At 43.9% G+C, this 27846-nt stretch overlaps 1 protein-coding gene across 6 annotated transcripts in view; it reads left to right on the top strand.

Annotated features, from left to right (window-relative positions):
• TTC7B (tetratricopeptide repeat domain 7B) overlaps positions 1 to 27846 on the top strand; it is a 254815-nt gene that overhangs the window by 66280 nt on the left and 160689 nt on the right. For all 6 annotated transcript variants that reach the window (XM_060620534.3, XM_060620535.3, XM_060620537.3 and 3 more), the window contains one exon: positions 14208 to 14329. In XM_060620534.3, the coding sequence (XP_060476517.2) occupies positions 14208 to 14329 (122 nt within the window). The remainder of the gene's footprint in view (positions 1 to 14207; positions 14330 to 27846) is intronic.

Genomic DNA, 27846 nt, shown 5'->3' with positions numbered 1-27846 from the left:
CCAGTGTGAGTTTTGCTTTATGGGAAATCACTTTGGCCCCCCCCCCCCCCCAGATACAACATGCTGGGGTATTAGTGATGAGAGAGACGGAATGAGCCACATATCTGTTTTGACTGTAGTAGGTGCTTGAGAAGCCATTTGTAGATTGATGGGAAGCATGGGGGAAAAATAGCCTTTCTAAGTGACTGCTGGGCTGGGTGGATGTTCAAGGTCTTGATGAAGCAAGATTGGTGTTCTATGCAGAAGATACCTACTTGGCCTCTTTTTTTTTTTTTTTTTTTTTAAAGTTTGAAGTTAAAATGACTTTTAAGAATTATGCTAACAGAAATGTTAGGGAAATAGAATCTGAAAGAAGTCACAGACTAGGACAAGCCGAGGTTCATAGTGCTTTGTTTTTCTGGGTGGGCAGGCCTTTGAAGTAGAAAATTCCACACACATTGTTCTGGTATTCGTTCCGCTGGGCACAGGCAGACGGTCACTCAGTGGTTTCCCCCCATTTACAGGCCATTCCGTAGCAAGGAAACTTCCGTTGGCCAGGACCTTCAGCATTTTATCTACTAGTGGTGGTTTTTTGTTTGTTTGTTTGTTTGTTTGGGTTTTCTGAGTGGTTTTCTTCATTCACTAGCAAGAAGAAAATTGGGGGAGAAGTTTTGAGGACAGGGTGGAGTGACACGGTCAATATTTTTTCATGATGTGACACCCCCAAACCGTGTTTCGGAGATGTTTGAGAATGTTAGATTTGTGAGGCAGCTGACTTAAGCTGTGAGAGGCAGCAGAGCGCAGTGGTATAGTGACAGCCAGGGTTGGGATCTTGGATTTGCCACCTCCTAGCTGTGGCACTTTGGGAAAGTTACTCAACCTTTCTGTGCCACCCGAAGATCCTCATCTGTATCATGGCAATAATAATTGCTGTAAGGGTGCCATGAGGATAAAATGGGTTCACTCATAGGCCTGCCATCATATGGTTAGCGGTGGAATCTTTCCTAATCTTAGAAGATTTCAGATAGTTGGATAAAAATCTGGAATATTATTAACACACTGGTTTTGTTTTTTGTTTTTTTTGTTTTTTTGTTTTTGTTTTATTAAACTGTTAAATAATTTTTAGCAGAATATTTATGGAGTGATTTTTTTTCAGAACTTTTCCCTTTCTTGTGCAGAAGCCCTAACAGGATGGCGTCTTGCCTGGAGTCCTCATGTCATATCTGGATTCCGGACTTCTGTTTACCCCTGACTGTTTGACCTTGGTCCAGTCATATATTTCCGTGTGCTTCGACTTTCCATTGTCACGGTGGGGCTAACACTGCCTGGTGTGTTTGGGGCTGGTGTTTTCCACCCCTTATGGGACGTGCCATGTGTTATTGTCCCCCTGCCCCTTGTCCAGAGGTGGAGGCAGGGCCGAAGAAAATTTGAATCCACGAAAGCAGGGTGATTCAATATTTGTTTAGAGTTGTTCCTGTTATCTTAGGGTTAAAGAGCCATCTAATTTTCTCAGTTTGTTCTCTGAAGGGGAGTAAGACACTCCTACAATTGTGCACATATAGTAATTTAATCAAACAAATCGAATTAGAACGGATCGAATTAGAAAGGACACAGGCTGTCCTTGATTTGTTTGTCTCGAGCTGGTGGCATTATGCCAACGGTAAATAAAGTTACCTGCCCCACAAGGAGCGTCTCCTGGTGCAGCGATAGGAATAAAGATGACTTCATTTTTGAAGAGCATAAGCCGAGCCCCGCTTTTGGCAAATGAAATCATCCCGTCTGTGTCCTTTGCACGCCTCAGCCAACCAGCTGGTTACGGCTTTCTTGAGGAGAAGCCGCGCCGGGGTTCAGCTTCACCTTCTGCCGGCAGTTCGTTTCTTCACGCCCGATTTTAGAAAAGAAGTCACTGCTAAATTACGGGGCGCCGGAGACGTTTCGTGGGCAGTTTCAGTGCTGACGTTTGGAGGAGAAAACAACTGGTCCCCAAATATCGCGGGGCCCGGCCCGGGACTCCTGCTCCATCAAGGCGTTGCTCCCTGGCCAGCACGGGAGGCTCCCGCAGTGACGTCGTTGACGTGCCGGACTCTGGACCGGATGACATGGAGGTCACGGCGGGTCTTGAATTCACACGAGGTGTCCCAGGAGAAGGACCCCGCGCCGCTGATGGGGAAGGCAGGGGGTGACTCTGGAGGTCCACATGGCTGTGCTTTTGGCTTTAAAACGTGAGACGGTAAAGAAGAAGATCCTTGGTTCCCTCCGCCTCTCCACGGCCTGCCTTTCCACCCAGGCCAGAGCACCAGGTGACTGTTCGTAGCTTACGAACTTTGCTTCCTTAAAGAAACGTCGAGAGGCTGACTAGCCAGTAAATGTGCTCTGACTGTGGGCCTGCCATCTGGCTGCCTGGGAGAGGAGGCCACACACACTTGAAGCAGAGGTAGAAAAGTCTGGAAACCGGAAAAGAACAGCAGCTGATTTTAATTTTCGTGTGTTCCCGGCCAGCCTTTCCCCTCGTAATTGCGTGGCATTCAAGAGTTTCGTATCTGTCCTTTGTCACTCAACATTACGTCGGGACTTCAGAATGTTTTCATGGCCAAATAATATTTCATCGAGTGGCTGGTCTCTCTGACAGAATCAGCTTACTGCCGGGTCTGCCCCGTTGTTGTAAATAACGTGGCGATGACAGCTTCCTGCGGGGACCTCTCCCCCTTTGCTTTCGTTGTTTCCTGACGGCAGATTCCTGCAAGTGGAGATATTTTCGACATTCTCATTAACTACATATTGTGTCCATTGGCTCCCTACGAGTCACACTAACATCTCCCTTCGGCGCTCTGGGAGCATAATGGTTGCTTTGCACTCTCAACGGGCTTGCTGTTGTGTAAAGGTTATTTTGCTGATCTGCTAGGTGGAAAAATGGGACCTTGCTTGCAGTTTTCGTTTGCGTTCCTTTGACTATCAGTCAGGCTGAAATTTTGTCCATCTACTCCCAGGTTGCGTTTTGTCTCTTTTTGAATGACAGCTTTATTGAGTTATAATTCACCTACCATACAGTTCACCTATTTATTTATTTATTTATTTATTTATTTATTTAACGTTTATTTATTTTTGAGACAGAGAGAGAGACAGAGCATGAAGGGGGGGGGGGTGGGTCAGAGAGAGGGAGACACAGAATCCGAAACAGGCTCCAGGCTCTGAGCTGTCAGCGCAGAACCCGACGCGGGGCTTGAACTCACGGACCGTGAGATCAGGACCTGAGCCGAAGTCGGCCGCTTAACCGACTGAGCCACCCAGGCGCCCCCAGTTCACCTATTTAAAGGAAACCATCCATCTGTGGGTTTCAGCCCCGCATCATGCTCTGTGCTGACAGCTCAGAGCCTGGAGCCTGCTTCAGATTTTGAGTCTCCCTCTCTCTCTGCCCCTCCCCCGCTCAGGTGCTGTCTCTCTCAAAAATGAATAAATGTTAACAATTTTTGAAAAAACAGCTATTTTAAAGGACACCATGCAGTACTTTTTAACATATTTAGAGTTGTATAACCATTCGCCAATATTTAATTCCAGAACATTTTTGTTACCCCCAAAAGAGACCCTGTACCCGTTAGCACTCACTCCCCATTTGCCTCCGGTCTCCCCGGTGTGTATAGATTTGTATATTCTAGATTTTTCATTCAAGTAGAACCCTACCACCTGTGGTCTTTTATGACTGGCTTCTTGGCTTCGTCCATCTCGTGGCACGTTCCAGTGCTTCATTTCTTTTTATCGACAAATGTGCCATTTTGTGGATATACTGTCCAGCATTTTATCATTCACCATTCGGGTTGCTTCCAGGTTTTGGCTGTTATAATAATGCTTCTATAAATTTTCACATATAAGATTTTATGTGGGCAATGTTTTCATTTTTCTTGAGTATATTCTTAGGAGTGGAAACTGGTAACTTTATGTTTAACCTAGTAACATTCCTTTCTTGCCTGTGTTTACTTCCTGTCCAATTTTTGGATGAAGTTTTTCTTTTCTGATAATTTGAATAAAGTCTTATATCATAAATATGTTAGCCTTTTAATCATGTTTGCTCTGAATATTTTCCCAACCAGTAAATTTCCGTTTGCAAGTTGCTTATAAAATTTAAATCTGTATATAGTTGAATCTGATTTTTTAAATTACATGTACCTCATTGTTTTAAGGCTGAAATCATTGGGGCACCTGGGTGGCTCAGTCGGTTAAGCAGCCGACTTTGGCTCAGGTCATGATGTCACGGTTCATGAGTTCGAGCCCTGCATCGGGCTTTGTGCTGATGGTGCAGAGCCCGCTTGGGATTCTCTCTTTCTCCCTCTATCTCTGCCCCTTCCCTCACTTGCTCTCTCTCTCAAAATAAAGGAACCAAACCAATTAGACAATAAATTTCATATTAAAAAAAAAAGCTGAAATCTTGGGATAACCCCCTCCAGGATTTAACATTTTTTTCAACCATTTTCCATATTTTTATTATTTATTAAAGAAATCGTTTTAATGTTTATTTATTTTTGAGAGAGAGAGACAGAGACAGGGTGCAAGCAGGGGAGGGGCAGAGAGAGGGAGAAGTAGAATCTGAAGCAGGCTCCAGGCTCTGAACTGTCAGCACAGAGCCCGACGTGGGGCTCAAACTCGTAAACGATGAGATCATGACCTGAGGTGAAGTCAGATGCTCAACTGACTGAGCCACCTAGGCGCTCCTCCATGTTTTTGAAAACAACTTTTAATTTCTAAATCTTCTTGGGATTTATTTTGTTGTATGATGTAGATATGACTCTAAATTACTGTTTTTCTCCAATTTTACTGCTGCTTTGAGATGATCTTTTTTTTTTCACATTTTCTGTCATATATTTTAAGTCATTCAATAAAATTTTAGATACAACAGTCATTTCTGGCTGTCCTAGTTTGTTCTCCTAATCTTCTATTGCACCAATATGACAATACTTAATAAGTACTTCTTTATGATGAGTTTCAACATCTGAAAGGATTAGTAACTACGCATTAGTCTTATTTTTCAGAATATCCCTTGTTCTTTTCTCATGATACTTCTAGGTGAATTTTAGAATAATTCTGTTGAGTTCTAGAAAAATCCTGTTGGGATTGGTTGGATTTTTATGAACCCTATACATGATTTGGAGAATCATATCTAGTCTTCACTCATCTATGACCATGATACCACTTTCCGTTTTGTAAGACTTCTTGTTTCACAGATTGTAGTCAATTTACTTTATTCCCAGATCTTTTCCATTTGTATTGCCTTGTGAATAGGATCATTATTTTTTAATTATATTTTCGCGCATAGCAGTGCTATTAATTTTTTCGTTCACTTACACCAACATTTACCGAGTGCCTTCTGTGCTCTGCAGTGTGCTTGACACGAGGGACACTGGAATTAATAAGCCACAGAGTACGTCCTTAGGAAACGGATGATCTCGTGAGGACACAGGTCTGTAACCAGTGTGGGCAGTGTTTTGGTGGGGAACACTCAGCAGACTCTGCAAGCCCAGAGAAGGGTCTTGGTGGAGCAGCATGGTAGGTCAGGGAGGGCTCCTGAAAGACAGGACACCTGAGCTGAATTTTAAAGGCTGACAAGGGTGGCAGCATAGGATCATTAGCCACAGTCCTGAATTCTGTAAAAATAGAATTGATTCTTTTCATTTTTCTAAGAATATGAATACATGGCAGAGGAGTGATTTTTGTTGTTGTTTCCTCCTGTCTAATATTTTCCGTCTTATCCCTCTCATGCCGTCCCTCCAGATCTTTCCCCCCATCTCCAGTTTTTCTAAAGCAATGTTAAAAGAATGAAAGTGGTAGAAAATGTAGAAAATGCCCTTGTTTTGTTCCTGTTTGAAGGTAATTCATAAATACATGCCCATTAAAGATTAAAATGTTTGTGTGCTTATTAAGTTTCCCCCTTACAATTCATAACCATTATGTCGGGTATATATTATTATGTCCATACACAGATGAGGACAGTGAAGGTCTGAGAGATTGAAGGAATTGTCCTAAGTCCACAGTGGTGAGGAGTATCAGAACATGATCTTGAACCTGGGTCTTTTGACCTAAAGTTTTCGGCCTCTGCCCCCTTACTGTCATGCTTCTGCAGTCACTAGGTGCATGCTTTTGCCAAAGCAGACTGCACTTGTGAAGAGGGTTTGTTGGCAGTCTTCTTGCAGGGAAGTGTTTATCCACAGAGCAAGTGGTGGCTTCGACATGCCAAACAGTGCTCCTGCCCAGGCCCATGTGTTAGAGGCTCTTTGTGAAGACGGGATGAAATCCAAGGTGCTTAAACTTAAGGTGCTTAGCTGAGCTAAGTTATTCTCTGCCTCCCCACTGTGTCTTTCCCATTCTTCCCACTTATAACCTAAAGCCTCATCCTGGCAGCTCTGACCTCTTGTCTTCTGAACTTTGTTCTGCAAGCAAACACAGACGAAGAGGACAGAGGCGGAGGAGCTGGACTGCAGAGTCAGGTGGACCTGAGTTTCAGCACCAACTCTAACACGGGCTAGCTGCGCATTTTGGGCAACTCACTCAATGGGACAAAGCCTCGCTGTCTTCTTCAGTGAAGAGAGGATAGTGTATCTCGGTGGTCTTTTGTGGGGGAATAAATGAGAGCCTGTGTACCTACATAATACCTAATGCATACTAGGTTACCCTCGTATTGCCTTTTTCCCTGCCTTTCTGATTGGTCTTGCAAATTTATTCATTCATTCATTCGCTACATATTTCATTTATTTATTTATTTATTTATTTATTTATTTATTTATTTATCTATCTATCTATCTATCTGTTCTGTATATTGAATGCTTACCCTACACCAAACACTGCAGTAGGCACTGAATGTATTAGCAAATGAGATAGATGTGGCCCTGACTTTGTGGAAGTTTTAGCACTGTGGAGGGAGACAGCCAGTATTCAAAGACAAAAAAAAAATACATCAATAAGCGCAGTGAAGGAAAAGGATGGGATGATTTGAGAGGGAATAACAGAGGCAGACCTACTTGATGTTAGGTGGCTAGGAAAGGCCCTTCTGAGAAGGTGACAATCAAGCTGACACCTGAAAGGTGAGAAAGATGACAAAGGTAACAAGACCCAGATTGTGTTAGAGAAAAGTTATTCAGGCTGCTTGTGGAAAGTGGGAAGGAAGAAAAGGAGAAAGAGATTCCATTTAGGAGACTAGTGTAGAAATCTAACAGGAAGTGATGGTAGCTTAGATGGAGGTAATGGTTGTACTAATGGGTAGATAGAGACATATTTAAGAAACAATTAGAAGGGACGTGGTAATAGATTAGATGTGAGAGAGTGGCAGGGTGTCCAGGCTCACCCCCAGTGTCCGATTTGGGCAGCTGGGTGGATGATGTTCTTTATTAAGACGGGACAACTAGAGATTTGTGTTTTGGAGTGACCCTGGACTTCTGGAGATTTAATCATGCTCAGAGTTTTCCTGGGGGTGGAAGTTAGGCAGTTCTTGTCTCAAGAAGGCATTCTAGAAGGTAGGAAGGAGGTGCCCAGAAAGGGGCCCCTGAGGAAGAGTCTTCTCCCTGAGCTCCAGGTGTATAGAACCTTCCTAAGACTGAAATTGGACCAGGAAAAGCAAGAATTTCCCCCTCCCACCACCAGCCACATAACAAACACAACGCCAAGTAATGAGTAACAGCAGAATACTGCTGGGAAAGGGGCATGAAATTGGAGAGAAATCCCCTCTGTAGCCCAAGCACACAGGGACTGCTGAAAACAAATTGGAACAGAAACACCGAGGAAAACCCTCTGGCATACCAGGTCCCACAGTAAGCACAAGTTAGTAGCCCACTACTTGAGGAGTTTGCAATCTGTGGTACTTTGGAAGTAACTATAGAGACAACAAAACCCAGCCCAGCTTCATCCTCTGACTGCATTGGCTCAGTCCCCCCCATTTGTTGCCTTTTAGATGAAAAAATGTGCCCATTTTCAGGTGTAAATATTATTTACCTCATTCTGTTTTTCTACACATAATCTTCAACATTGAATTTAAAAATACCAGATATATACACAAATGCACACACAAGCAGGAATAAGCAAACTGTTGTGAAGAGCAATAAACCAAACCCAGAAATGGCCCACGTGTTGGAACTATCAGGTAGGAGCTGAAAAATATCAATGAATAATATGTTAGAGGATATTGTAGAAAAGGTAGACAACATGCATAAATAGGTGGGAGTTTCAGCAGAGAGATGGAAACGATAAAAATGTAATATTGAAATGCTAGAAATAACAAAGCAGCATATAATAGAAGAAGAAATTTTTTTTGATATGTTATTTTTACACAATCTCTATCCCCAACACGGGGCTTGAATTTACAACCCTGAGATTCAGAGTCACATGCTGTACTGACTGAGCCAGCCAGGTGCCCTGAGATGAAGACATTTTTTGATGGTTTGTTAGAATACTGGACACAACTAGGAAAAAAATCTTCCAGTTGAAAATAGGTTAACAGAGATTATTCAAACAGAAACACAAAAAGAAAGAAAAAGTGAGGAAAAAATTAGAACAGAGCATGCAAGAATTGTGGAAAAAATATCATGTATGTATTTGGTGTCTCAAAAGGAGAAGAGAGAAAAACTGGAACAGAAGAAATATTTGAAGAGAAATGGCTAAGAGTTTTTCAAAATTACTGAAACACAACAAACCACATGTCCAAGAATCTGAGTACACCAACCAGGACAAATAGAAACATACACTTTGACGTATTGTAGTTAAACTGTTGAAAATCAAAGATAAAATCCTGAAGGAAGCCAGAGAAAAAGAAATTTTGTTTTATTTATTTATTTATTTACTTATTTACTTATTTATGTTTTAAGTAGGCTTCAGGCCCAGCATGAAGCCCAGTGCGGTGCTTGAGCTCATAACCCTGAGACCAAGACCTGAGCTGAGATCCAGAGTTGGATGCTTAACTGACTGAGCCACCCAGGTGGTGCAAGAAACTTTAAATACAGAACAATAATGGTAATAGTTACAGCAGACTTATCATTAGAAATTCGGTAAGTTAAAAGACATCAGAAAGATAACCTTAAAGTACTGGATGAAAAATTCCAAAACACCTCAGAAGAAAGAAGACAAAAACTTTCTGTTTCTTCTGGGACAAACAAGACTTGAAAGAATGCATTACCAACAGACCTGCATGACAAGAAATGGTAAAGAAGTTCAAGCAGAAGAAAATACAGATAGCTATAACAAAGTGAAGATCATGCAGAAGAAAATACAAATAGATATAACAAAGTGAAGATCATCACAGATGGTGATAATGAGCATACATATAAAAGACTTTTTCTTCTGTTTAATTTTTTAAAAAGGACACTGACCCATTTGGAACACCTGGATGGCTCAATCATTTAAGTGTCCAACTTCAGCTCAGGTCATGATCTCATGGTTCATGAGTCCGAGCCCCGCATCGGGCTTGCTGCTGTCAGCCTGTCAGCGCAGAGCCTGCTTTGGATCCTCTGTACCCCCCTCTCTCTGCCCCTCCCCCACTCACACCCTATCTGTCAAAAAATAAAACATTAAAAAAAAAAGATGATAATTGACCATCTAAACCAATAATAGCATCAACATATTGTGGGATATATAACATAGAAGTAAAAGGTGTGACAACCATCGCACAAAGGATGGGGAAAGAAATGTAAGTACATAGCATAAGGTGTTTATGCTACATATGAATTAGTGTAATATTATTTGAACATGAATTGTGATGAGCTAAAGAGCTGTATTGTCTATAGTTGGGCAGCTGAGAGAGAAAGACTGATGGATGGACACACAAACACAATTAACCAGTCATTAGTGGAAATGAATTGGAAACATCAATCTAAAAAGCAGAACGAGAGAGAAAAAAGGAACAAACAACAGATGAGACAATAAAAAAAAACAACTAGCAAGATGGTGCCAATCATGTCAATTAGTACATTAAATGTAAATGGTCTAAAGAATTAAAAGGAAGAGATTTTCAGATTGGATGCAAATGCAAGGCCTAATATATGCTATCTATATGAAAACTATTTAAAATTTATATATATAGGTAGACAAAAAGTAAAATTATATATCATGCAAACAATAATCAAAGCAAAGCTAGAATGACTGTATTACATCAGAGAGTTAAATTTGGAACAAGGAATATTACAGATAAAGGGAGATGTTACATTAAAAAGGGGTCAGTTAACAACAAGGCATTGTAATTCTAAAAATGTATGTACCTAAAGTAGAGCTTCTAAATGTCTAAAACAACACGTATAGAGGAATTTATAACATTAAATGCATATACTAGAAGGGAAAAAAAATCAAATCAGTGATCTAAATTTCCAATTCAAGAAATGAGAAAAAGAAGAAAAAATTAAAGCCAAAGCAAGCAAAAAGAAGGAAATAATAAAGATCAAAACAGAAATCAGTAAAATAGAAAACAGATAAACAGTAGAGAAAATCAGTGAAACCAAAAATGGATTCTTTGAAATGATCCATAAAATTTGTAAACCGTTAACAAGATTGGAAGAGTTAAAGAAAGAAGACACAAATTATGAACCCATAAGAAGAGGAAATAGTACTACAGATTCATAGTATTAAAAAGCTGTAAGGGAACGGGTGCCTGGCTGGCTCAGTCAGTGGAGCATGTGACTCTTGATCTCGGGTTGTGAGTTCAAGCCCCATATTGGGTACATAGGTTATTTAAAAATAAAATCTTTAAGAAAAAAAGATTGTAAGGGAAAATTATGACCAACTTTATGCCAGTAAATGTGATCACTTACAGAAAATAGATTCCCTGGAACATGCAAACTACCAAAGCTCACTCAAGAAGAAATAGATAACCCAAATATTCCTATATCTTTAAAGAAATTGAATTTGTAATTAAAAACCTTCTAAGAAAACTACAGGCCAAGTTGACTTTATTGGTGAATTCTACCAAACATTAAAGGAAGTGATTATAGCAATATTATAAAAACTTCGAGAAAACAGAGGAGGAGGAAAACACTCCCTAACTCATTTTATGAGACTGATATCTCATATGACTATAGATGCAAATATCCTCAACAAAATACCAGCAAACTGAATCCAACAACATATAGAAAGGATTATGCTTTGGGGCGCCTGGGTGGCTCAGTCGGTTGAGTGTCCGACTTCGGCTCAGGTCACGATCTCACGATCCGGGAGTTCGAGCCCCGCGTCGGGCTCTGGGCTGATGGCTCAGAGCCCTGAGCCTGCTTCCGATTCTGTGTCTCCCTCTCTCTCTGCCCCTCCCCCGTTCATGCTCTGTCTCTCTCTGTCTCAAAAATAAATAAACGTTAAAAAAAACAATTTAAAATAAAAAAAAAAAGAAAGGATTATGCTTTGACTGAGCGAGATTCATTTCAGGAATGCAAGGTTGACTTAACATGTGAAAATCAATTAATATAATTTATGAATAGAGGGGTGCCTGGGTGGCTCAGTCGGTTAAGCGTCCAACTTCGGCTCAGGTCATGATCTCTCATTTGTGAGTTTGAGCCCCGTGTCGGGCTCTGTGCTTACAGCCCAGAGCCTGGAGCCTGCTTCCGATTCTCTGTCCCTCTCTGTCTGTCTACTCCACCCCCCACTTGTGCTTGTGCTCTCTCTCTCTCTCTCTCTCAAAAATGAATAAACATAAAAAATTTTAAAAAATATATAATATATCAATAGAATAAAAGACAAAACCCACATGATAATGATAATTTCAGTAGATGTGGAGAAAGCATTTGACAAAATCCAACACCCTTTCATGATAAAAACGCCTCAGCAAACTAGGAATAGAAGTTCACATCTTCAACCTGATAAGGAGGCACCTATGAAAAGCCAATATCTAACAACATATATAATGGTGAAAGATTGGATGTTTTTCCCCTAAGATCAGGAGCATGACAAGGATGTCTCTTCTCACCACTTCTATTCAGTATTGTAGTAGAGGTTCTAGCCAATACAATTAGGCAATATAAAATAAAAGGCATCCAGATTAAAAGGGAGAAGTAAGACTATTTCTGTTTGCAGATGACATGATTTTGCATACAGAAAATCCTAAGGAATTCACACACACAAACCCTATTGTAACTAATACATGATTTCAGCAAGATTATAGAATACAAGGTCAATATAAAAACATCACTTTTATTTCTATACACTAGCAATAAACAATCTGAAAATGTAATTAAGAAGTCAATTCCATTTATAATAGCATCGGAAAGATGAAAATACATGGGGATAATAAAAAGAAGTACAAATCTTATACCCTGAAAACTACAAATCACTGTTGAAAGCAATTAAAGAAAATCTAAACAAATGGAAAGACATCCCCCTTTTTGGATCAAAAGACTTAACTTGTTAAGATATATCTGTATCTGTATCTATACTCTCTCTCTTTCTACACACACACACACACACACACACACACACACACACACACACACAATAAATACAAGATCCATTTTTAACTTTAGGAAAAGTGCCCAGGCCTTTAATGACTATGTGCTTAAAACAAACAAACAAACAAACAAACAAACAAACACTTTTCTGAAGTTGAGTGATTACTCTGATCACATTTTAGTTTTTCCTGTTAAATTCAATTAAAATTAATTCTAATGGTTTAAGTTTAAAACTGGCTTATATAATACAATCTGTTTTTGTAAAATGATTTTTATCTTTCTTCCCTTGATACGTATGTATAGAGACATCTGGATTGTTGTTTAATGCACGCTAACTGGTTATTTCTGTAGGGGGGATATTTTGAGATGATTTTTAATTTTCTTTCTGTGTTGTACGGAATTGGTTTTTTTGCTTTTTAAGATAATCATGGCATTTTTAAAAAATTAAAAAACTATTTTTGAAAGCACACGAAGGCTAACTATTGGGCCCCAAAGTAGGGATGTCAAGGAGGCCGTTGAATATCTGAGTCTGGGATTCAGAGGGAGAAAGTCTGCAGCAGAGAGGATAAATTTGGGAGTTGGCAGCATAGAGATGATTTCTGAAGCTCAGAGGAACGGATGAGATCATCTTGAGGAGAGACTTACAAGAGACGGCGTTCTGTGCATCCGCAGCACTTGCAGGATGTTGGGGAGGAGCCTGCAGTGAAGCCAAAACCGACGGTTCGCAGGGTAGGAGGAACACCCACCTCTTAGCACTTGCAGAGACAAGTGCTAAGTCGGGAAGGAGCCAGGCAGTTTCGAGAAGATGCTGGGATGTTGTTCAAATGCAAGGGTTGCCCGCCTGGATTTCATTCCACAACATCTGTTCATTGTGTGCTTTCTTTTCTGTTTCCCAAAGCTCGAGAGTTAGAGATCCAGCAATCGCTTCAACTCCGTTCAGAGAATAATGTCGAGACCTCTAAGAGCTTTGGGGCGTGGCTAACAGTTGGGTCTTTGGGGAGCTGCTGACTGTCAGCAAACGTGGACAACATGTTTGGAGAACACTTGTATGGTTTTTAAATGGGCCACAAGTAGCTTCTGTTTGATAAATGCTTTATTCGACTTGCCAGTTTAAGGCGAGTAGCCTCTGTAATAGTAGATATGTGTTTACATGTCACTGTAACCCACTCAACTTACAGGTCTTTATCCTGCTTACTTGGCAGTCTTTCTTGCCGGGGCTAAAAGTTTAAACCTTTAAAACCTCTCTGTCTGTTGACAAAAGATCAAGTCTGGGGAGAGAGAGAGCTTAGGTTGTTTGTCTCGGCTCTCCCCTCGAGAGTCCGTAACCTTGGCTCTGTAGCTTAGAGGGTTCGCCCTCCCTAGGGAATTCTGGGGCCAATGCCAATCATAGTGCTTCTTAGGCTCCACCCTTTTTGAGTTCATCAAGCTTATGTAGGGCTGAAGCTTCGGTCTGCCTGTCTGTGACGTCGGCCATTGGTAGCTGATGACTATTCCCGCCTGTTGCTGGGACCTGTTTCTGTCTCACCCAGACTCTCTGTCAACATCCTGGCATCTAGCAGAACCCTCCGCCTCAGCTCTTCTCCCGGCACCGTGCACCCTTCAGCACCCTTCAGTCCTCAGCCATCCTCACCAGGAGGGCCACACATGCCCCGTCTCCTAGGTGCCATTCTCTCGGCTCTCCTAATCCTTGCACTCGCTTCTGCACCAGCCCCGATGCACCGGTGTGTGCGTGAGGAAGGTGATTTGTCAGGTCGTGCAGCGCGTGTAGACATGCGGTTTGAAGGGACGAGGCTTGGATGTGGATCTGATTAGTTTTCCGATTTTCTCCCCTTCTAGGTAATACTTACCAATATTCAAAACAGAAGCCCTAAGCCTGGCCCTGCTCCCCACGATCAAGAACTAGGTTTTTTCCTAGAAACAGGACTTCAGAGAGCCCATGTCCTCTATTTCAAAAATGGGTAAGCCTTCTTCATTTTTTAAATCAGGTTCCTAAAGAAGGAAAATAGAAAGCCTTACAGTGAGTGCTGTCTCCGGTTTAGCTATTGTAACAAAGCAATTTTAAGTATGAACTACGATTGGAATAGTTTTTTAGAATAATGGATATAGGCTCTTTTGTCTGTTCTCCCCCGGCTCTCTCACTTTGCCATGAGGTTTGAAGGTGGGAGAGGGAGGAAGGAGGGCTGTATGGGTATGAGTCACATGAACGAAGCACTGGCCCAGCGGGAGTCGGCGGGGGCGGGGGGGGGTCCGACGGGAGCCTGCTTTATGCCATCCTTTCTCCGTGGCAGTGGCTCTGCACACAGGCCTCCCCCTTCTTTTGGGGGACAAGTTCATGATGTGGAAATCCCAGCACACAGGGTCACTGTCCCTTGAATGGCTTATCAGTCCAGAGACTTGGGTTTGCCAAATATCGGACAGTTTTTATGAACGTGGGGGCGGCTCTGAGGCCACACAAGAACACTTTCCATTTGAGCTGCCTTTGGAAAGGGCACGCGAGGGCTAGCTGTCTAAGGCATTTGGTGGTGGTTTTCCTTTTTGTGTGGCTCTTACAAGAAATGCGATGATTGTGTTCCAAATCTCTTCAGCTGTCCCTTGTTTTGACCTTGTGCTGCAGGATAGATGTACATGAAGTCCAACAGTAGGTATCTGGCTCTTCCGTAGCTCCTCCTGGGTTGGGCACGGGAGGCCCCTAGGGGCCCATCCCCCTTCCTCTAGGAATAGTCACGTAGCGCTTTGAACGACAGAGGGGACGCAGGTCCCAGCCTTGGGATAAATGAACAGTGGAGTTGCTCCCTGTTCATTTTTAACAGCTTCAAACCTTGGGGGCGTAGCTCATGGAAAAGGCATTTCATCTGCCTGGGGGCTCAAAGCCACACGCATCCATCTTCTGTTTGTTGTGCGTAAATGCTTATTTTCCAAATCTTGTTAAACTGTTTGTAGAGAAGGCCTGTTTGGCTCCAAAGGCCATTGATTCAGATTGGCACGGCCTGTAAAGGGCCGCAAGGACACCCCAAGGTTTGGACTGTCTTGAGGCCTTGGCACCAAGAAGATGCTCTCAAGTTTGATCTCATCCTCCACTGACTGAGATCATCTGAGCAATAGTGCATGTCCCCTAAGCTCCATTTTTAGTTCTGTTTCCAATGATGTTATAAATAGAGGGAGAAGGGAGGGAGCATGGAATATTTTTTTGAGGATCTGTTTCTTCTCCCTTTTAATAATAAGTGGTGGTCATCAAAGAGAGACCCTGACCTTGCTCTCCCTCCCTCTAACCTGTAAGTGTGTGTGGTTAACTCCCAGATGCAAGTCTGGAGGGGTGAATGCATTCCCTTGGGGCTCTCAGAGGTGCCAAACCGATACCTGCTATTGAAAATGCTTTGTGTAGGATTGGTGAGGGTGGGCTGGATCATTTGTTTTCATCTGAAGCCTATTCATTGAGGAGTAAGCCGGTCATACTGGGCTCTGGCCTCCTGCCCTGAAATGTTGGTGGTCCACCGGAGTCCAACTAAAAAATAATAACGATGAGAAGTTTGCACGAGATGATGGATTACATGCCAGGGATTGCTTACCGGCTCACTTCTCTTTTTGTTTCACCCAAGTTCAAGGAGATCCCCATTGACGTAGCCAAAGTGAAGAGACCGCTTAACTTTGAAGCCTTTTCTTCTCCTTTCTTGCCGTCTTGCTGTTCTGTCTGGGCTCTGAAGACCAGTGATGGGATTGGCCAGCTACTCCAGAGGGTCCTTGCCAGCTGCAGCGTCCTGAAGGCTGGGATTGTGCGGCAGTGATGAGAGATTACTTTGGGGTGGATAGAGGTGAAGGCCAGTTAGGGGACCACAAAATGTGGATGAAAAGAGAAAAAGCAGCTGGAGCTTTTGGTCATGTCCAGTGCTTCCAGCACCACCTGACTTAGAGCAGTGGGTTTCTCAGGGCCCAAAAGCCAGACCTGGGTCATTTGTCAGTGGACGTCTGCAGCTAGGGTCTCTGCAGAATAGGTGGGGACATCCGGAGGTAGCTGCTGTCCCTAAGCACCAGTGGCTTCTTACATCCCATCTCCTCATGTGTTTGCTCCTTTTCATCTTTCTGCCCCTGAAAAATATGTATCTGGAAGGATATAATGGACAGGGTTAGACTGATTTGTGAGGATAATAAAATGTACTGTAGAAGAGCTTCATAATAAGAGATGGAAATCGATAAAGCAGATCTTTTTCTTTAGAAATACACTTAGGGGCTCCTGGGTGGCTCAGTCAGGTAAGCGTCCAGCTCTTGATTAGGCTCAGGTCATGACCTCATGGTTCGTGAGTTCAAGCCATGCATCGGGCTCTGTGCTGACAGTGTGGAACCTGCTTGGATTCTCTCTCTCTCCCTCTCTCTCTCTCTCTCTCTCTCCCTCTCTCTCTCTCCCTCTCCCTCTCTGCCCCTCCCCCCACTCACACTCTCTTGCTCTCTCTCAAAATAAATACACAAACTTAAAAAAAAAGAGAAATATACTCAGATGCCCTCAGCTTTTTAGTTGTCGTCCCTGAGGACTTAATGAGTTTTAGTAATCAACTTTATACTTTTGTAATTCTCCCATCTTTTCTAAGAGTCAGTGCCAAACCAGTGAACTTGGGTCTCTTTCAGAAAGAGCCTGAGCTCCAGACCTTGGATCCCAGGGATGTCGTTGTGTTCATCAAGGCTCTTACTTTGTCATCATTGACCCTCACAGTGTTCGCTCTTTCCTGGGCATTGCCGCCCCGTGAGGCTGGCGCTGTAGGTCACCCCACGAGAACACGGTGACCTGGCTGCCGTTCTGCCTTCAGTCCTTCCAGCCCTGTGCCACACAGGGGAAGGTCTGTCTGTGTGTGGAGACGCTTGGTCCGACCCTCCGACGGCGCATGGTCTGCCGTCATCCTGCCCCCCTGGGAGGAAGCGCTGGACCCAAGCACGAGGCGTTGCCAGGGGACAGTTCCCAGGCTCTGCTGTTGATTGGGGTTTTCTCATCACATTTTTCCTCATGTCTCATGCAGAGCATGTCCCAGGTCACCATTTCTTCCTCTGTCCTCCTCTCCCCTGGCCCTTCCTGCAGCCTCTTTCCTCCTGGAGGGAGAGAATGCTTGGTGGCCATCCCAGCGCCACACTGCCCCGTCTGTTTCACATCTAGTTCTTACCCTGTGGGTAGCTCAGCCTCTGCAGAGGGTGCGATCAGAGAGTGTTAGCCTTCAAGCACCAGGACTGCTCCCTCCGTGGGTTCTCGGAGGGCCTTGCCCAGGCTGGCGCTCGGATGAGGGGCAGTGAGGGTGGGAGCCAGAGGCCTTGGACTTGGATGGAGCCAGTCCTTCTTCTCACTGGGTCTCAGTTTCTTTATCTGTGAAATGGGCGTAATCCCACCTATGTCACAGAGCTGAGGTAACGCACACGTGAGAAAATGCACGTGGAAGCTTTTTGTAGGGCGTCAGGCGAGCGGCAGGCGCTAAGTTGTCATTTCTGGTGATGATGGTGCCCAGCCGACTTTCCAGCAGGAAGTGGAACCAAGTTGAAGCGGGAGTTTGTGAAGCAGCCATCACTCATTTGGTTGCTGAGGCTCACACCACACGTTTTTCAGGGAAGGGCATTTATTTGTGACTGCTGCTTTGGGTGAGCTGTGCTCAAGATGTGTTATCAGTGAGCTTGGATAGCACTAATGACCGATGGCCTTGGTGCTTTAGGGAAAGGAGGTGGGGTGACTGGTCTGATGCGGTAGCAACGGGTGTTCACTGGGCAGCACAGGGGATCTCAGCCTGGCGCTCCCCTCAGCCTTCTTTTTTTTTTTTTTGAAAGATTTTTTAAAATTTTATTTTTAAGTAATCTCTACACCCAACATGGGGGCTCGAACTCATAACCCCAAGATCAAGAGTCGCACACCCTTCTGACTGAGCCAGCCAGGTGCCCCTCCCCTCAGCCTTCTAAGGAGAAGAGAAATGATTCTCCTCTCTTAAGTCCCCATGGCTCTTCCGGGAAGCTTGGCTTTGGGATTCCAGTTATTGATTACATGCTGTTTTAGGAATATTTGATCATCTTTTATAAACAGAGGTCAGCAAAGGACATTTCAAGTGGCTCTGCTTCTTGTCAGCCATGTCAGAGGTACTGGCTGAGCAAAACGGATTGCAGTGTGTGTTTTCCCTGGCTCTGAATTTCTTTTACTTCAGGGAGGGTGGGGACAAGTTAAAACAAGGCAAATACCAGCGACACCTGGGAGGCGTGCCTGTGGGTTGTAGTTTTTGCTAGAGCGCATCCTGGAGTTGTACCTGGGAGACCCCGACTCAGAGAAGGTGGGAAGTCAGGCCTGTGGTCAGACTCTGAGCTCCCCGAGATGCTTGAGGCCACACCGGGGAGTAAAGCGGTGTAGAGCGCCTTTTTGGAGTTTTGTTATTACAGGCAATCAAATAGACCGCTAATCACCACTGTGCATTGGCTTTAAAGATTCCTAGACTTCCCCAGTAATTTTGGTGCCCTTTGTAACTGTTCAGCTTGGCTTACTGTAGCCTAGAATCAGCAGGCCAAAAAGGGGCAGAGAGGCCTGCAGTGTCCCACGGGCTGCTGAGTAGGGTGCTTCCTGTGTTTATGGTCCCCAGATAGCAGCCACAGGCAGACAGACTCCTACGGCCCATGTGACCATGGGGAAGGGGCCAGCCAGGAAGCCAGGGGGGCCGTGCTGTATGCACCATCTCCCAGGCGCTGAAGCAGCTTGGCCTTCACCTTTGCCTGCTAGCTGGCATACCGGCTGTCTTCCCACCTGCAGTGGTCCGAAGTTTTCCCTTCTTAAACCGCACATGACTTTTTTTGTATCAGAAGCCAACGGGGAACATGGGAGAATTCAGATACATTTCCAGGAAGCTGTGTATCAACTTCTTGTCCGTGACGATCTTCCAGGGATTCAGAGATTAGAAGGAAATGGGCCTGCACTCTAGGAGATAGTAGGAGAAAAGAAAAGGTTAAGACGTAAACCTAAGTAGGGGCGCCTGGGTGGCTCAGTCGGTTAAGCATCTGACTTCGGCTCAGGTCACGAACTTGCCGTTTGTGGATGTGAGCCCTGCATCAGACTCTGTGCTCACAGCTCAGAGCCTGGAACCCGCTTCAGATTCTGTGTCTCCCTCTCTCTCTGCTTCTTCCCCACTCATGCCCTATCTCTCTAGGTCTCTCAAAAATAAACGTTAAAAAAAAAAAAAAAAGATGTAAACTTAAGTAACTTTAAAGGTTGTGAAATGAAGGAGGACACCTGATTACTTTAACTGAAGTGAGCTCGAGTTTCTAGGCCCATTTATTTATTCACTCAGCAAGGTCATTTGTTCATTCGTTTAATGAGGATTATTGCATACCTGTGAGGTAACGGACCCCATCTGAGTTAGGTGCTGGTGAAAAGGAGGGGCAATGTCCCTGCCCTCCTGCAACTTACAGTCCCATGGGGAGTTAGGAATTAAAACAAGCAATTTCTGGATAGTTTGTGTGAGTTGCCAGGGCAAGGTCCAGGTTGCCACAAAAGCAAATAGGAAAGCGGCCATGTCGAGACAGCCTCACGATTTGTAAAGGGAGTAAAGCTTTGAGGACGTGCACTTGAAATGCTGTCAATGCAAATCGACTAGGGAGTGCCAGGGCTACCTCCCAAATAGCTGGTAGAACTATGGAGTTAGAACTCTAGTCAGTATCGTATACATTCGGCTGGAGTGAGGGTTTATGTAGAGATCTGTGGATTTTCACATAAACCTCTCAGCATAGGGCCTGGCACGCCATAGATTTGGCCAGTCATCTGACAAGTATTTGTTGAGTTCTGCTGTATGTCAAGTACTGGGCTTGGTACTACATTGGCCAATAGAAGAGACATAGTCCAGGCTATCAGGGAGGATGCAGTCGACTGAGGGAGACAGATAATAAACTGGGAAACCGATGTGTGCAATTACAGATTGGAAGAAGTATCAGGCATTGAGTGGGTGCAGTGGAGGCAAAGAGCAGAGGACCTGCTTAGGTAGGGTGGTCAGTCCAGGCCTGCCGAGGAGGAGACACTGAGCCCAGGGCTTGACCGTGAGAAGGAGGTAACCCTGCCAACAGCAGGAGAAAGAGGATTCCAAGCAGAGCAGCCAGCATGTGCAGTGGTCTTGACTCGGGAAAGACCTTGGCGTGTTTCAGAATCTGAAAGGATTCTGCGTGGCTGAAGCAGTTGCAAGGGGAGAGTCACAGACTCGGTCCGGAGGACTTTTGGTCAACCTAGCTCACTGCCCTGAGCACGTCACACGAGTCATTTCCCTGCTAAGGAAAATTTCCATAATAGTTCAACTGATGACGGGGTATAGAATCTGGAAATCTGGGGACTTATCAGAGCACATTTGTTTCAGTCACTGCCCTTTACAGATGGGGAATCTGAGAGCCAGAGAAATCACGTTCAGTATCATCTAATAAACGTGTATGGAGAACCTTACTGGGTTACTTTACTGATGCCGAACACTGATCTAAGAACAGGTGTGACCCAGTCAGTGCCCCTGTGGAGTTTACATTTTGGTTGGGAAAACAGTCAGTAGATAAGGCAGCAGGATTTTAAACCACACAACCAGTTGGTGGCACAGCTGGGGCTTGGACCTCCTCCTGACACCCAGTCCTGTTCTCTCACCACTTGGCCCACATGGACCATGCCCAGTTGGTACTCTGTTCTTGACAGTGGTGCACTGGGCAGCGTAGCTTGGAGGAAAGCGTTACACTTAGAAAACAAGGACTTTTAAAAGGCAGTCGAGATGTAATTATTTATGTAACAGAATGCATCAGCCAAATCTTCTCTGTTTTGTTTAAATGTAGACTAGGTCTGGCTAATCCCTTAATGCCATCAGAACTTTAGTATGGAAACAAAGGAATCTTTGTCAATTTTAATTATGAAACCCCAAGACCACTTTCAGTGATGAATTATGGGGAATGAATTATAGGGAACAGGTAATTGCTTTCAATGTACTCACAATGAATGTTGGAGCCCTGTGTTGTCTGAAAGCTTTACGAGTGCAAGGGAGGTGCGTCCATGTTGGTCTGCCCTTGGCTTTAGTGGAAGAGGGTAGGTCATTTTAGGCTTCCAAAGTGCTGAGATGGGAGGGTTGAAAGGGGAGGGACCGGTGAACTAACCGGCAGTTCATTGCATCTCATAAAGGCCTCTGTGCACATGGTTTTGACCGGCTGTGCGCTGCCTCCTTTCAGTCACCATTTAGAATTGGAGTTCCCTGGAACATGAGCTAGTAGATGAGTTTAGTTCAGTTCTTTGCAATAGATCTGTCTCTTGGTGATTTTCTGTTTTGACGGGGACAGGAGGGGAGGGAGAGATTATTTGTTTATTCATTCACTTATTTATTCATCCATCAAATATTCATGGGCTAGGAGCTAGGGTTAAGCACACAAATGATCCCTATGGACTTTCTAGTTCAGCAGGAAAATAAAAATTCCCAGTGAGTCAAGCCTTCGGAAATAGGAAAAAGACAACGCTAATTTTTAAATTTTTAAAAATTTACCCTTTCACTTGGCAAGTTTTCCTGAAAGAGATAGTTGTACAATATAATGTCTGACAATCAAAGTTAACAGGTTTGTTTTTTTTTTTAATATTCCCAATACCTCTTGATATGACTGGAGATTGATCCCCCTGGGAATTACTGATAGCAGTGGCAATATTTGCAGAACAATTCTTGGGTCATGCTCTGGATGGGGATAGCCCAGAAAAACACACACTGGTGGTATCAGTGCTATCAGGAACACTACCCACCTCTGTTTGGTTTCAGATGATGTGTTGTGACCTTCACTTGTTCTGCCAGCATAAATATCTGAGGATATTTACCTGAGGATAAAATGGTGAGCAGCCCTACCTGCTCCTTGCTCCCAGAGAGAAATTCGATCATTATATTCTTGGGTGTCTAGGGCTGAGATAGTGCTCAGAAGGGAAGGTCCCCATTTCTGTGGGAGTCCATTTTGAAATGACATTGACCTAGATTTGGTGGTGAGGGGAGGTTTTCCTGAGGGAGTGACTGAGCAGAAGCCTGAGAAGATAAATCATTGCGTGGCAGCTAAGTGGCAAAGTCAAGGGTTGGGGGGGTGGTGCTTATTGTTTAGACCTGCAGGGATCTTCAGAAGCGGCTTGCCCAACGGACCCATCCTTTTTTTCTGTCTTTTTTTCTCCTTAGCGTTTAACCAGCATCGAATATACTATACACAGTGCTCCCCAGGGTCTTCTTAGGTTCAGTGAAAAACACTCTAACTCACAAGACTTTCACAGGCCACCGTTGACACCCATCTAGATAGAAGAATCCAGAACAGGATCGTAAATTGCCAGCAGGGCAACGTCAGGGGTTTCTCTTCTTTGTGAATCATGGTCTCAGCAGTCCGTATGGCCACCCAGCAGCTGTTGTATTTGCCCCTCCCCCATCAGAGAATGAGCCTCGCAATTAGTGGGCACGGGATCTGTCCCAAGTACTCAGGGTTCCCCTAGGGAGGTGCTCAGTTTTAAGCCCTCACATTTGAGGAAGCCCAAGCTACGACGTCCTCGTCAGATGTATATGGTTCCTTCCAGTCCAGATGCAAGTTATCAATCAGGGGTCACTTTTATCATAAGCAATGTTGCCTGGTAACATAATTGACATTTTATCTTTATTAGGTTTCCTGGGAAACAGAACTGGAAAGTTAACCTCGGGTCAAGTTCTCAAGCAGACGAGGAAGGGAATTTGTTAACCCTTTGCTCGAATTGTATTTTTTTTTTTTTTTCTTATCTAATTTGTCTGTCTCCCATCACTAGAATATACGTTCCACTTGGGCAGAAGTTTCTCTTTTGTGTGGGGAGCAGTGTCTGGTACAGAGCTGTACGTGAATGAACGAGTGAGTAAATGAGCTTCTTGTTTTCAGCTGAGATAGCCATGGCTCACAGATGCCTGACGTTTGTGTGCTTACCTTAAAATTAGGTGATGTAGCATATATTTATCGAGAGCTCAATGGAACTTACTGCCCCAGTTAACTGCTTCTCGGTGGTAAAGAGGGAGATGTTCTCTCCTCATCTAGGTCTTTCTGCATATCATGTCCTTCTGTTAAAGGAGGGTGGAGGGGGCCAGGCATCAGATAACTTCCTTGACCTCAGTAGGAAGTAATACATTTTCTGGGTAAAGCTTTGGGACCTCTGCTTTCCTCCTTACCTCTGGGATTGGAGGATATTTGCAGTAACGGCGGCTTAACTATAAGAAAGGTCTCAAGCAGGCCCTGGCCTAGCTTAGTGCTCCTAGCTTAGTGGAATTTTGGTGACTTCAGGCCTCCTCACGGAAGCCTCATATGCACCCGTCTGGATGGGATTCCAGAGTTCCCACAGCAGGGACGAGAATGACTGTCTTCCGTGGTTTAGTTGTTGAGAAAGTTTGCTCCCAGGGCTTCCCAGACCCGCATTTTTCAAGTAAGGAACTCTTCGAGTTGAAACTTCTTGGGGCAAAGTTGGACACTGAAGCACGTCAGAGTATTTTAAGTGTGGCCTTTGTACGCGGCCCCCCAAGGGCCAACTGTTGAAATGACACATGTGTGTTGGGAAAGAGGAATTCGCATCCTGTCTGGTCAAGAAGGAAGCCAAATTTTACCCTCTCTGAGCCTGTCAGACTCCGGGAAGCCTTCCTGGTGGTTTAGTGATATCCATGCCACAGAGCAAGTCCAGAGGTATTAGCCCTGGAAGCAGGGTGGATGGGAAGGAGAGGGGTGGGGACACAGGCAGCACCCCTGTTCCGGCTCTTGGCCAGAGCAAACTCATTAAGCCGCTGTTTTCTTTCCCTGGTTTCGGTGTCAAATGCATTAATACTTTACACGAGAACAGGGTCGGAGGGGATGGGGTCCCCAGCTCTTTCAAGGGATACTTCCTACCTATTTCTTTTTAAATCATTGTGTTTCTCTCCATTCTTTTTTTCTCAGAGGTATTTTTAGTCAAGTCTTAGAGTGGCAGAGAGAGATTGAGCTAAAGCCCAGAAAATGACAAAGGCATCTTTGCAGACTTTCTGACTTTTCTTAGGAACTACTAGAACCTTCTACTGAAAACGAGCGGGGTTATAAATTTTCTTACAAATATCTGCCTTTATGTTTGTATATTTATATTTATATGGCAATATCTGCCATAGATCTGTACACCAACAAGGAAATCTACGATATAATTGTATTTTCTCATAGCAAAGCTCTGTTAAATTACAAGATTTTTATTTTTTCATTTTTTATTTTTTTTAATGTTTATTTATTTTTGAGAGAGAGAGCGTGAGCGTGTGAGGAGCAGAGAGAGAGAGGGAGACACAGAATGTGAAGCAGGCAACAGGCTCTGAGCTGTCAGCACAGAGCCCGACGCAGGCCTCAAACCCCCAAACTGTGAGATCGTGACCTGAGCCAAAGTCGGATGCTTAACCAGTTGAGCCACCCAGGTGCCCCTGTTAAATTACCAGACTTTTAAAAATTAATGAATTAGGGGCGCCTGGGTGGCGCAGTCGGTTGAGTGTCCGACTTCAGCCAGGTCACGATCTCGCGGTCCGTGAGTTCGAGCCCCGCGTCGGGCTCTGGGCTGATGGCTCGGAGCCCGGAGCCTGTTTCCGATTCTGTGTCTCCCTCTCTCTCTGCCCCTCCCCCGTTCAAGCTCTGTCTCTCTCTGTCCCAAAAATAAATTTAAAAAGAAAAAATTAATGAATTATTTCTTTTCAATTGACATTTGGTTTTTCCACTTTCCTCTCTATTTTAGGTTTGAATTTTTCCTGTTTATTTGTGAGTTTGGTGGTAATTCTTTAGGCCTGGCACAGACACATGGTACCTTTCTTCTGCTAGTTCTTCCTCCCATATCCTCTCTGTGCTGGCAGGTGCTTGGCTGAAGGGTGTGGTAGCTGGTTCTCCTTTGAATCTCCCTGGCAATTAGCATCAGAAGCAACAATCTATGCATGTTGGAAATAAGCAGCTAAAATATCAGTAGAATCAGATGCTGTGTTTCTTCTGAAGAATGCCCCAGAAAAACTCATTAGCCAGACTTGGTAAAACCTCTGAATTACAGATTAAAAAAAAAAAAAAAAAAAAAAAAAAAAAAAGATGCAATTATGTTGCTTTCAAGTACATTTTGAGCTAGTTTTAAGAAAAAAAACTATTGCCGACTCAGTTCCATCAATGTTTATTGAGAGCCTGCTGGGCGCTCGTCGCTAGGGTAAGCTCTGGGATAGGAGATGAATAAAAACTGTTCTCCGAGCCCATGGGGAAGACAAGGATGTTGACGAACAATTTTAACACCTGGTGAAAAGCACAATCATAAAGGGATGGGTTGGAGAAAAGAAGGGGGAGGAAGGAAGAAGCAGCCACCTCCCTATGTGAGCTCATCCAGTTTCTTAGAAGAATTGACATTTGAACTTGGTCTTTGAAGGAGGGGTTACAGTTTCCCATCTTAGGAAGGACTGGGGGGACAGGGGTGTTAGTCACAGGTGAATGCTAGATCTATCAGGCCAGATACATTTCATACGCTCACTGGAGGCAGCATTGTCTAGTGGTTAAAGAGCACTGACTCTAGGTTTTATAGAGACATTCACCAGCACTGTGATCTTGGCAAGTTTCTTGACCTCTCTGTTTCAATTTCCCTATTTGTAAATTGGGGATAATAATAGTGCTAATTCATGTGTTGTTTAAGCAGATTAAGTGGGTTCAGTAACGATAGTGTGCTTGAACGGTGTCTGGCACATAGTAAGCTCTATACCAAGGTTTGATCGGCTCCACAGACTGAAGGATTTGTCAGCTTCCTAGAGGGAAAGGTACGATTGGCAGCTAAGAAATCTGGGAAAGTGATGACAACAGGGGCCGCATGGCTTTTGGATCTTCTCACATATCCACGTAAAAAAGACACAGTAGGGGCTGCTGGGTGGCTCAGTCGGTTGAGCGTCTGACTTCAGCTCAGGTCATGATCTCATGGTTCCTGAGTTCGAGGCCCATGTCAGGCTCTGTGCTGACAGCTCACAGCCTGGAGCCTGCTTCGGATTCTGTGTCTCCTTCTCTCTCTGCCCCTCCCCCACTTGCACCTTGTCTGTCTCTCTCTTAAAAATAAATAAACATTAAAAAACATTTTTTTTTAAAGATACCGTAACCAGGCAGCAAACCCAAAACAACATTTATAACAGAACCAGATGCCAAGGTATACTCGTGAACACCAAGGTACAAGCTGATGTGACAATTCCCGACAGCTATGGACTAGCATGTTACTTGCATTTGTGTAGGAGAATGCAGAAGGAAGCGATGGGGCATCTGATGGACCTGAGAGTAAGAGACTTTAAAATAGCCAACAAGAGTTGGCTGGACAGCTTGGCAGGCCAGTTGGGATCAGCGGTTAAAAATGAGAGGGTTTTGCCGAATAAGGTCTAAGGGGCTGGAGCAGTGTGGCCCCTCTGAAGACTTGAAAATGGACCAGTGGGCTCTTTGCCGGGACTGGGCCCCACAATGAGGGGAAACTGCAGAGCGTGGAATGGAAGTTGACCAAGAAGTGACACAAGAGACAAAAGACTGAAAAGGTAAACGTTGGGGGGAGAGGGAGATAGCCAAGAGTTATCATAAAGCAAGCTGCTATGTTTTTTAGCAGCTTTATTTAGGTTTTATAGATATATATCAAAAACTCACCTGTTGTAAATTTGCAGTTTAATTGCTTTGAGTAAATTTTTACAGTGGTGCAGTCATCGGCACATGGCACCTTTAGAACATTTCCATCACCCTAAAAAGTTCATGCGTATTTGTTTCCATTCCCACCCTTAGCCCCGGGCAACCACTGATCTGTTCTCTGGCTCTATGGATTTGCCTTCTCTAAACATTTCACAGAAAGGAAATCATAGAATATGGAGTCCTTTGTGTCTTGCCTCTTTCACTTTGCATGGTTTTTATGTGCACCCACATTGTAGCAAGTCTCAGTAGGTCATTGCTTTTTATTGCTAAATAGTTATTGCATCACATGGCTATGCTATCTTTTGTGTATTCATTTACCAATTGATGAACGTTTGGATTGCTTGCACTTTTTAACTGTTATGAATAATACTGCTATGAACATTCATGTACAAGTCTTTCTGTAGACATGTTTTCATTGCCCTTGGATGGATTCATGGGAGTGGAATTGATGGGTCATATAAGTTTGTGTTTAACTTTTTAAGAAACTGCCAAGCTGTTTTCCAAAGTGGTTGTGCCATTTTACATTCCTGCCAGCAACGTGGGAGCGTTCCAACTTCTTTTCATCCTCTTTGACACTTAGTGTTGTCAGTTTTCAAATTAAAGCCAGTCTAGTGGGTTTCTAGTGGTATCTCATTGTGATTTTAATGTGTATTTCCCTAATGATTAATGAGGTTCAGCAGTTTTCGTGTGCCTCTTGGCTGTCCTTATATCTTCTGTATGAAATATCTATTCAGATCTTTTGCCTGGTTTTCTACTGTGTTGTCTTATTATCAGGTTGTAGGACTTCTTTATATATTCTTGATGCAAGTCTTTTATCAGGTAT

This window comes from Panthera onca, chromosome B3, assembly GCF_046562875.1.
Source record: "Panthera onca isolate mPanOnc1 chromosome B3, mPanOnc1 haplotype 2, whole genome shotgun sequence".
Lineage (NCBI taxonomy): Eukaryota > Metazoa > Chordata > Mammalia > Carnivora > Felidae > Panthera > Panthera onca.
This window is presented reverse-complemented; position numbering and strand designations above follow the sequence as displayed.